This window comes from Salvelinus namaycush, chromosome 11, assembly GCF_016432855.1.
Source record: "Salvelinus namaycush isolate Seneca chromosome 11, SaNama_1.0, whole genome shotgun sequence".
NCBI lineage: Eukaryota > Metazoa > Chordata > Actinopteri > Salmoniformes > Salmonidae > Salvelinus > Salvelinus namaycush.
In genome coordinates this window covers 11,160,920-11,173,088 of record NC_052317.1, presented here as the reverse complement: position 1 = coordinate 11,173,088, position 12,169 = coordinate 11,160,920, and the positions used below count along the sequence as shown (strand labels likewise).

Here is a 12,169-nt window from a genome sequence, read left to right as displayed (position 1 = left end):
GGACACGACAGGAAAAAGACAAAGACGTCTGACTGCTACGCCATCTTGGATTATCTGATGCAGCTTGGTTTACAAGTTCGAACACAGGAATATGAGATGTAATCACCTCGATTAGGATGATAGTAATCTTCATTATTTAGGTTAATGATTCTTCAATTTGAGTGTAATTATTTCTATATAGCCTACACTTCCTCGTTCTGAACTTCATATGAGTGGGGTGGGTGTGGCCTTGTGACAATGATCTTAAGAGCAGCTGCTCACCAATTTGACGGCTCCAACGCAGTTCCACCTCCAAAACATCCGCTATGCGGGTGTCTGCTATCGCCGGTAAACGTTTGATCTGATTGGATCTAGGCCTAAAGTACGTACGTAGCAAATGACAGAGCAGCAGAAGAATTCAGTGCGAGTCATCAGGCTACCTGTGATGTAAGTCAGGGATGGACAACTTTGATGTGGGTGGGAGCCCCCCAAAAAATCTGAACTCATCATGAGGGGCCACAGTGGTTTGCGGGTCAGCACACCCACATCCATACACACACATGCAGTCAGAGCCAGCAATCGCCTTTTGGGGGCCCTAAGCAAAATGTTTTTAATATGATATCTGAGTGAGAGTGACTAACAAAATCAAATGGGACCCCCCCGGGCGGTAATTTGACTGATTACAAGTTTAGATAGCTGGCCGCTAGACTAATTTATCAATCTACATCTGTTTTGCTGACATGGGCTAATTCAGCGACATAAAAAGAGAAAAACAGCTGATGCACAACCATATTTCTAGACTGCACCTTGTGTATTCTAACAGTATGTTGAGACCCCGAATGAGTTCCTAAAACACTTTTTGGATATTTCATTTTTTTGTTGGGGGGGGGGGGGGGGGGGAATTGATCCGCGGGCCTACAAAATGGCAGGTGATGTAACACAACCAATAACAACCCAGGTCTGTTTCCATGACTAAGGCTGGGATAAACATCCTATTTACTCAATTCCCATCATCCCCAAAGAAAGTCACACTCTAGAAAGGTTACGCATCAATGCACTGCGTTTCACGCCTAGGCTGCTTTATTGCCGCTTTACCACTTAAGAGGTCATTGGAGATTTGGTTTGAGGAAATGGATGCTGGATAATGTCCACCAAGAATATGAGAGGAGAGATGGAGTAGCCTAACCTTTCCCAAGGTTATTCTCGTTTTATTCCGTCGGTAACAATTTGTCTTTTAAGGCTTTACAGTTGATATCATCCACTAGCGCTGTGCCTGAGAACCTTTCAAGTTATGAACAAGCTTTGAATACGTTTTTAACCTCAGTAGACCTACTGTTAAAGTTTGGGAATTAATATTTGTATTGCCTGTATTCGGATGCCTTATGAATATCTTTGAAAGTTAATGCAAAGTAGTTCCGAATAGCACCATTTCGATCCTTCGTCTTTACAACACGCCGTAGCAAAAATACATTTCTACACCTTCCTGCATTTACGTGGATTATTGTGGCGGCAAAAACCTGCAAACTGTGGATCCACAGGACCAGGATTAAAGAACACGGTTTTAAAGAGAAGAGTAAGTTTGAAGCGGGATCGATGGACAAGCCTATCCTCCTTGTCCTCATGCAGAACAATGCTAACAGACCCTTGATCAAACCTCAGCTACTCCATGTAGTCTTGTTTTCCGATGACATTTGAGATGCCTCCAAAAAGATGAGCCGGGGATCAAAGAAAAAAAAGCCAAACCTATTTCAAGGCCGGCACGGAAGGACAGTGTCACACTGTCTGGCATTGATTTCCAATACAGCAATCCCTTACACATCGCTATAGGGAGACTGGAGACTCAGACGGATTGTGTGAAACTCTGATATACACTACATGACCAAAAGTATGTGGACACCTGCTCGTTGAACATCTCATTCCAAAATCATGGGCATTAATATGGAGTTGGTTCCCCCTATTGCTGACATAACAGCCCCCACTCTTCTGGGAAAGCTTTCCACTAGACGTTGGAACATTGCTGCGGGGACTTGCTTACATTCAGCCCCACACGAGCATTAGTGAGGTCGGGCACTGATGTTGGGCGATTAGGCCTGGCTCGCAGTCGGCGTTCCAAATCATCCCAAAGGTGTTCGGTGGGGTTGAGGTCAGGGTTCTATGCAGGCCAGTCATGTTCTTCCACACCGATCTCAACAAACCATTTCTGTATGGACTTCGTTTTGTGCACGGGGGCATTGTCATGCTGAAACAGGCACGGAATCGGAAGCACAGAACCATCTAGAATGTCATTGTATGCTGTAGCGTTAAGATTTCCCTTCACTGGAACTAAGGGGCCTACCCCGGACCATGAAAAACAGCCTTGTTGGCAAAACAAAAAGCTAACTTGTTGGCACTATGTATTCGGGCAGGTAGAGTTCTCCTGGCATCTGCGAAACTCAGATTCGTCCATTGGACGGCCAGATGGTGAAGTATGATTCATCACTCCAGAAAACGTGTCTTCACTGCTCCAGAGTCCAATGGAGGCAAACTTTACACTACTCCAGCTTGACATTGCGCATGGTGATTTTAGGCTTGTGTGTAGCTACTCGGTCATGGAAACTTTTCACGAAGCTCCCAACGACCAGTTCTTGTGGCGATGTTGCTTACAAAGGCAGTTTGCAACACTCATTACAGAGTTCCAAACGAGGACAGATGATTTTTATGCACTTCAGCACTAGGTAGTCCCGTTATGTGAGCTTGTGTGGCCAGCCACCTCACGGCTGAGCCATTGTTGCTTCTAGACATTTCCACTTCACAATAACAGCACTTACAGTTGACCGGGTCAGCACTAGCAAGTCATAAATTTGACAAACTGACTTGTTGGAAAGGTGGCCACGTTGAAAGTCACTGAGCTCTTCAGTAAGGCCATTCTATTGCCAATGTTTGTCTACGGAGATTGCATGGCTGTGTGCTCAATCCTATACACCTGTCAGCAACGGGTGTGGCTGAAATAGCCGAATCCACTCATTTGAAGGGGTATCCACATACACTATATTTATAAGAGTAACATTGTTCAGCAGAGTTGAAAGCACCGTGCTGGCAGATGCCTGCTCCACTATCCCGAGTGCCACATTTGGGACATGCACTTAGCATACCCTTTGAAGATCCATTGTTTTCACTAACACACAAGTCCGTGTATCAACAGCTAGTTGTACACTAGAACGATAAAGGGAAAGTGATTACTTGCTAATATGGATGATTGTTAATGAGACCATTGACAGCTACAACATTCAAACTATTACTAGTTGTTCATAGGGTAATAAAAATAAAATTGGTTCACATTGTTGTACAGTATAGTACTAATTCAGTCAATTTATCTCAATATGGATTTTGGTCCATATCGCCCAGCTTTACTGTACAGGCTATATTTACAGCTAGCAGTCTGACCGACGCACAAAAATGCACGTTTGTTCAAATTAAAATTTAAATTTGAGATTCAATGGTTGAGCTTAGTGGAGTGGTTTGGAAGCGAGGAGGAAACCAAATTGCTGGGCTTCTTTTTTTTTTTTTTTTACACCTGTGTTTAACTAGGCAAGTCAGTTAAGAACAAATTATGTTCAATGACGGCCTAGGAACAGTGGGTTAATTGCCTTGTTCAGGGGCAGAATGAGAGATTTTTACCTTGTCAGCTCGGGGATTCGATCTTGCAACCTTTCGGTTACTAGTCCAACGCTCTAACCACTAGGCTACCTGCCGCCCCATTCCCAAGAAGGTAAACCCTCTTCAGACCTAATTTAAGATGTTCTAAGGAAGTGTCCACTTGAATTCAGCACTGATCATCCACTTAATATCTCTAATAATTTTTACGGCTCATAGGAAATGACCCCAGCATGTTTAAATAGTCTCTAGTGGGAAAACTCAGTTTCTAGCTAATGGCTCCATTTACTAAGTCTACAATATAGAGATTTGAGGCTGAGAAATATGGAGTGGGAGGTAGCTAGAGAGAAGTAGGGTAGAGATGGAGTGAGATCTAGAGTAGGTAAATGGAGATAGGGGTAGGTAGAGATACAGAGAGGGGGTAGGGAGTTATGTCAGATGCAGTCGAGGGATGACGAGGTTACAAACTGTCACAGCTGGATTTGAGGATGCCCTGGTTTCCCCTGAGCGTGACTGACGGTATAAACAAAGAGGGAGAAAAACACGTAAAAAACAAAATCTGCCTTCCTTGGCTTTTATCCAAAAAGAAAGAAACACACACACACACACACACAGCTGGCAGCCCAACCTTGATACGGAGGAAATTACCATCCAAGAAAACAAATGGTTTTTTCATTCACTTGGCTTTTATTCACATTTCAGATCTGCCCATACATTCCACTGTGTATGCCCCCGAATGGCCCTGGTCTCCCATCCAAGCAGGCAGATATAGATTAAAACCATCAGTGATCGTTTAATAATAATGATAATACTAATAATTAAAGCAGCATCCGGTTTAAAAAGCCTTAGGGTGACAGCGCTGATCATCATCTCCCATATCGGTGTAGTATATTTACCTGAACGTAACCATCATGATCAATTTAAAAAAGAAACTACCTCATGATAAATAAACAGTCATCGTAACGTTATCATCGTCGTCAGAATCATAATCCACACTAAGAATAAAATATTGGGCACAAACTCAGAAATAAAAGTGACTCAAGCCTTCTAGAGAAAAAAAGATGACTGCTATGGTGTGTGGTCATCCACACCCCCTCCCAAATTGGCTGCTGTGCCATTTTTTCCCCTTGCATTACTTGACATAGATCCAGAAAAACTAGATGTGTAAATCTAGTAAATCCAGAACTGGCATAGTCCTTTAATGGGTCCTTTAAGACAACGGGGCAGATATTGTATGTTACCAGAGAGCTACAGTGGGCTCCAGGCCAGATTGAACTGGAAATGGACCGAAACACATCTGAGCCCTGTAGAAAAGTCCTGTGTCTGCCTGCCGACTGGACAGGACATTGTAGGAGACTGACTATAGAGTATCCAGTAGCAGTGATATGATTTCAAAGGCCTCCCGGGGTATTTAGTGTGTGCTTTCTAGGCGCCGTTCTCACTCAAACCAGCAGATGGCAGTAGTCTCCTAACACCCATACTTCAAAGTGACCGTGGACCATACCAGTCCATGAAATAGGGGCTTCATTGGAAGAGAGCTACAGCCATCACTAACTGTAAAAGTCCAAACGTGTCAAATCCCAGAACAAAAGTATCAATCATCCTCTGGGTCAAAAACCTGAACACAAGTGTCTATCTATTCATCGCAGAGCTTAATTATCCCACAATGTAAACATTCTGCTTCCGGCATCCGCCGTTGTTCATTCGACCCCCCCTGACATTCTGTCTATCTTCCATCACACTTAGTTCGCCATGGTTTCCGTCCGGGTGGTCCCAGTTGGTGGAGCGTGGTTTGGTCATTGGTACTGCAGGTAATTCTTGAGAGACTGGGGTAAGGGCAGGGACTCGATCTCCTGGAGGCGCTCTCGGCCCAACGCTACCCGGGCGGCCCGACGACACAGGTCCATCAGGGGGAGGGGCTCCGCTGTAACCAGGAAGAGAAGGGGAAAGGTTAGTTAGTGGTTTTTACAATGAAAAAAAGTCTGCAAAATACAAAATTCACTTTTTACTGTTCGTGACAAGGAAGCAGGATATCTGACAGTATGACATGTCTGTAGATAAGTGACAAGTGTCGCTGGTCAAAACATTTAATTTATACTCCGGTGGAATGTCTGTAGAGTAGTGTAAACTGCCAGTTTCCTTGTGGCACAGACATGAAAACAGTTCAAGTCTCTGCGACTGTAGCAAGTCTGTTGTCGTGGTTACCGGACTGCCACAGCAACCAGACCAAATCCTCCTGTGACAAGATGTAGGAGTTCTAAAATTCCCCAATAGAATGAACTACTTTTATTTCAACACACTGTGGCATGAAGATATTTTCTGTAAGCTCGCCATTACCTTGTAAATAATGATCATGTCGGTTTATTTTCCTGTAATAATGCATAAAAAGTTAAGAGTTAAGAGGTTGTCAGCTATAGTTAGCTAGCAACGAACCAAGACATTGTTTAGAAAATGACTTTCATTTGCATGGCTTGCTAGATTGACAGTTACTGAATTCCGTTTTAAAAACGGATGGGTTTCTTGGTGTTAAAATAGAGAATGTATGCTATTTGGAGCAACGGGCTGCTGATGTTATGCGGAGGCTGTCCTATGGTGCTTTATACTTTTTCATAAATGACGAGTTTGATGTCGGAGGACAACAGGATGTTCATGAAGTCGCTACGCCAATTGCCTACAGATCCGTCGATAGACGGTATCAGTTCAGTGTATGCGTGCATGTGTATGTATGTATCTGCGTACTGTAGGTGTTTAACTATGCATAAAAAGAGAAGCACACAAGCAATGTTGTAATTCACCTCCTCTCCCTACCACTTTCCTGCTGACGCTCCCGTCAATCACCTTTAGTGCCTGCTCCCTTTCACAAGGACTTTTAAATTACACCCACAGCCCGGTTGCTAGAATGACATTATTGCCTCCCATCTGCCTAGACCCGTTTCCCCATAAAGACCCTAAGCCATGACCCATATATCTACAGTACAAAGGCGTTGCTCCTACAACCTTAGAACTTGGGCTGCATCCCAATACGATTCAATGTCTTTCTTTACTGGTGTGTCCAGTCACTCTTGACTATCACTATATTAAAAATCTTGGGCTGCATCCCAATACCCTTGAGGTTTCTTTACTAGCCTCCTTTCCCTCTGGACTATTAGTATGTGAAAAGAATGGGTGTTATCATACTGATCGGGTGAAGAAGAGGAGACAAGGACAGGTAGCTGCTACTCCATCATGAAAACACATATTTGTTGACATTTTATTAGTGAAGTGGAGCCACCTTTGGATAAACTAATTATAAATGTCAATCTAAAAAGGGACAGTGTTCATTTTCATGGTTCTGTTTGACTCGTCTCCTGCAGGTTTTGATGAAAGGTATTGTTGCTAGTGAATTATGAGACACTTTCATGTAGGGCTGCCAACTTTGACTCAAATCAAAAATCGGGGAGATTGATTACATTCCATGTATTCCTTTCAGTCGGTCATGTACCCAATGACTAATGAAAACTTGCTATGTCCTCATTGAGATTTTACAGACGTGTTCAATACGCCTTATTTATACACTTTTGTCATATTTATGAAATGCATTGTTATATTTGGTAGCACTTATTTGTTTTTCCTTTGCCTCCAACCCCCTTCGATGTGTAGAACGGATGTGGGTGGGGCCTGGTCTACATAAGGGTGCAAATTTCAAAAAATCGCAAAAGCTCTGACGAAGGCCGTGAGGCCGATACGTAAGCTTATTAAATATCGGTGATACTATCAAGAGCAGTGTGCGGTTTCCTTTTTCCTTCAGTCGGTCATTCATTAAAATATCCTGTAATAGCTTTACTGCTCATACTCGAGTTGTATTCCTTGGGGACTCTAGGCTGAACTGGAAGGGTTGGCAACGGCAACACTACTTTCGTTGTGCATTGTTGTGTTTTGGGACAGCAACCTTATCTAATTAAAGGAAATTACATGTTCCATTTCACCCTTGCCGTTAGCTCATACCGCTCTCCGATTGGCCCAATAGCTCACATTCAAAACCTTTGATTAGCTTAATTACATCATACGGTTGTGCGGATGGCTGGGAGGGGTTAGGGGCATGTCCCTGCCCATGACCTCTGTGACCCTTGCCATCAGTGCCAGTGGAGGTTGGCCCAGGGATAGAAGATGGCGGGAAGCGGGGCGCAGAGATGGACAGCACCGGAGATATGGATATATGACGAGATGCGGATGTCTGCCTTAACAATGGGAATTGTTGTCCACAGAGCGGATTGGTGGATACATCTCATTGAATATTTTCTTTGAATATTCAATGAGAGGTGTTGACATGAACCGCCTGTATTGAACGGACAGTCAGATCTGCTGACCTGTACATAGACCGTCTCGAACTTCAACAGAGACAACTCCGATATGAAGCGTTTTTTATCAAATTTGCCGGGATGTCACGTGCATCACACTTATCAGTGCCCTCGTAACAACCTAAGAATTACGCAACTTCTATTAGATCAAATAAGCCTCACGTATCAAAATAGCAATTCATGGTTATCTTGACTAAAATCGACACTCTCTCACTGGCCCCAATACAAAAACTCATCCCCAGCTTAATAATTAAAGAACTACATAATGTGGACAGATTTTGGGCAGAGATCGGGCTCTCGCTTCACCGCTCTCTGGTACCACTCATCCAGATGGAGAGGGAGAGAGGAGAGAGAGAGAGTGTGTGTAAGGTGACATACCACGCGCTGTTGCCTGAGGGACGCAACACCACAGTCGTGCTACAGTACAGCTTTGACAAAGAAACCAGAAACTGAAACGTTGGCCACTGAAATAAAATAGTGAAACAGTGAGCACAATTCAGATCGATACCCATAATTGCTAATCCATTTGTCTCATCCATAAGCCGCAAAAATGGAGAAAGAGCTTTGAAACGAACAAACAAAACGGGGTCTTGCCTCAGAGTTTGTTGAAGTGACTCAAATGAAGGGAAATGGCAGTTACAACATTGACATACCCGTTTCTAACAGACCTGGGAGAGTTACGGCGTCATCGGAGGAGGCGGACACGTCGACACAGCCAGCGTCTCACCCTGCTGTCATTCTGTAGGAAAACACTCATCACCAACCTCCCACCTGTTCTCCTACCAGCACCGCTGAGCTCAAGGTTAACCCCACGCGTTAGAGACCTGTCCGTCTCAGCTGATACACACACCCACGTGCTCAAAGTTATCGATACACGGTAATTCGTCAATACACACTCCCACACACTTCTCATTAGACAGACGCGTCACATACAAATTACACAATACGTTCAGGCACACTTCTTACCATACTGTGTTCCTGTAACAATATGCAGGTGTTGAGAAAGAATCACAACCTCTGCACAGCGCTCTCTATTGCATGGCTATTAGGAGTGGGGCACTTATCAAATAACAGTAAGCAAATGCATACCATTACAGGAGGGGGAGACTAACTGGGTTCAACAAACACTGTTATTCTAGTAACAAGAGGAAATACTCTATGAATTACAATGGGTGAGTAAAGCACTAGGTTATACAAGGTGGCACACACACACACACACCGCCCGCCGGGAGTGTGAGCATGAGAACCAGCTCTGTCAGGTTAATGCTGGACTTAACCAGAAGCTCAAAGCCTATAAAATAACAAGGCCCTCGTTAGAATCTCAAAGCATATAAAATAACAAGGCCCTCGTTATCTTGGCTAAATTTAGACAACAGAATAAAACAAACGGATGCTAAGCTGGCTTTGCCGTTGCCCCCAGGTAAAGGGGAGAGTGCGCGTGCACGTGTCTTGACAATAAAAGTGGGTGCGGCAAGCTGAACGTGCACCTGAAAGCACAAAACACGCGAAGTAATGTTCACGGTGCGCTAGCTACGAGAAAAAAAAGACACAGAAACACTTGACGCTAATAGAAAGCATTTCCCAAGGAACACGAGGCACTTTCTAAAACCTGTCTAAGTCTTAACAGTATATCAGCAGTCAAAAACACTGCCGATGAAAAGACGGTGTGGGCAGGCTTTTGCTCAAGCGCAGCACTAAACCACTCCAGATTCAGCAAAACAAGGTCTTGATTATTAAGCGGTTGGCAAAATCTGGTGTTTTAGTGGCAGGTTGGAACAAAGCTGCTCGATACTGTCCTCAGCGTAACCTTGCAGAGTGCCATCCGTCTTCCAGTTGTACAGTAGACCTTCCATTTGTCAAGACCCCCTGACTAGCCAATGGAGGCTACTCTGTCATGCTGGCACTAAGGACACACAGACAGCGTCTTCTCTTCTCTTGCTAAATCCTAAAAGCATTTCAGACGCACTGCACCACAGTGCGGGGAAGACTACGCCTTTACACTTGCCAAAAAAACAAGGCGGCCAAACATTACATTTCTATTTTTGTTTTAGGATCTGTGTCGTTCTCGGTGACCTTAGTTTGCCTTTCCCCCCTTATTGGTCATGCTGTGTATCCTTCTGAAAATGGACCAGTGAAAATGCTTTGTACATCAGGATCTATATATCCCAAGATGTGTCCTGGTCTTTCAGGCGTACAATATACCAACGTATGGTTATCACATACTGTACATAGTGCTCGCTGTATGGTTTAAGCCCTGGCGTTATCGAAAGTGAAGTGCCCCCCCCACCACCACGTAGCAGAGGACAGAAACATGCTACAATGTCATGGTACCCTAGAGCCTCCATTCCAGTCTGCTTCTGCTTCAGCCAACTTGTCATCGTCTCGCTAAGGCAGCAGAGCACAATTCTAGTCTATGAGGGCCACAGTCCTGCTGGTTTTCATTTCTCCCTGGAACTTAAATGATCAATTAAGGTTATTGACTGGCTACAGAGTCTACAGACTTATCGATCAGGTAAAAAAGGAAAAGGTTGAAAACCAGAAGACACGTCGGCCTTCGAGGACCATCCGGAGCCATGCGTCACTGTTCTACAGTCAACAACAAAGCATTGTTAAAGAAAGAGTCTTCAGCCAGGTATTGAGGCTATATAACCCTATGAAGTAAAGTCTGCCAAACTCCCAAATACTGCTGGCAGACGGTTCAGAGAGAGTGCAGACCTGTAGACACCACTCCATCTGTTTGAGGAATGAGCACATTCCTGCGTTTGATAAGTCGCAGCATGCTTCGTCTTCATTTATGACATCCACTGCCCATTAGCTGGGGGAAAATAATAATTTGTTCTTCTGCAGAGAAAAAAATAACTACTTGGGGGAGGCGAAGGATAGGGTTTTTCTGGTTCGTCGTTATGATTATTGCTCAAGCAATTTCTGGAGCCCGGTTGACAAGCTGAGGGAGTGAACATATCAAAAAGGGGGCACGTTTTGTAGCGAATCCAATTATTTTGAGCACGCTCAAAAGCTCTTTAGTGCTCAGTAGTGTGGGGACTTTTCTGCAGCAGCGCCGGTCTCAGGAGCTTAGCGAATACGGAGAGTCACCAGTAGAACTGAGTCACCCATCTCTCTTTGGGGAGCACTGGATGGTTCTCGAACAGCTCTGAGGGAATGATGACAGCCAGGTTCCCCCTAAACAGCCCGGTAGAAGGTTCCAGTTTTTTTTTTTAAAGGCAGATGTTCTAAACTAGGACATTCCGCTCTGATCATTCAAAGTCTTCGAACTCCCTACGCTTGTCTGCTGATGACTTAACTTCAAAGGAAAGGGGACCAGTAAGTTATACAAGCCCTCACAAGATGTCATGCCTCAGTGGATCCCACTGGGAATGTAATCGAAGTGATCCAGTCCTGAGTGATTAGTGCAGCTAGTAGTCTTTGATCAAGGAAAGGATGGGTCAGAGTTTATCACGAAGCGAGACACCAGACAGCTCAGGACATATTAAGTGGTGGGAAGTGGGAATACTGTACCACTGCTAGGGGATTCACAGCTAAAAAAAAACACCATTAGATAAAACAGTTTATAAAGCTGCACGTTGCAGCAATTAACTAAAGATTTGCCAACCCTTCGTCATAAGACGCATGAAAACACACAGCTATTTTACACATCAAATTGTCACTTGGTTTCACGGATGACAAATGACAAGAAAATATCCACTCATTACACATCACTTGTCATTAACTATTAATTTGGTCCGGTATGATGATGATGGTATCAATTACCACCACAATTACAGTACATAAGTACCCAAGATACCCTTAGTGGTGACTCACAAAGCCATTATTTGAACATAACGGCAGCAGCATCTATTAATGCTAGCTGATAAGCTAATGAGGCGAGTCAGGTTATGCAGCTAACTCGTTTATCAGGCCAGGCCAAGTCTACTGTAGTGGGAGGGGAGCCACATCTGATGGAGCGCTTGACATGACACTCCTTAGTGACATGCGAATAGACAGTAGTTCACAGCGGATTTACTGTCAGTCCCTTCAAAAGGCAGCCGGTGTAAAGTGCTTTCGCAGAATCCTGTAATACAGTGTTCCCCAACTCCGGTCCTCGAGTACCCCCAACAGCACACATTTTCATTGTGGTCCCGGAGGAGTTGAATGAGGTTCTACAACAAAAATGTGTGCTGTTGGGGGTAATCAAGGACTGGAGTTGGGAAACGCTGTATTAG

General features: G+C 44.2%; 1 protein-coding gene across 2 annotated transcripts in view; it reads right to left on the bottom strand.

Annotated features, from left to right (window-relative positions):
• Positions 1 to 4,322: 4,322 nt before the first annotated feature.
• LOC120055811 (SPRY domain-containing SOCS box protein 4-like) overlaps positions 4,323 to 12,169 on the bottom strand; it is an 86,378-nt gene continuing 78,531 nt past the window's right edge. For both annotated transcript variants that reach the window (XM_039003796.1, XM_039003797.1), the window contains one exon: positions 4,323 to 5,536. In XM_039003796.1, the coding sequence (XP_038859724.1) occupies positions 5,409 to 5,536 (128 nt within the window). In that variant the 3' untranslated portion in view covers positions 4,323 to 5,408. The remainder of the gene's footprint in view (positions 5,537 to 12,169) is intronic.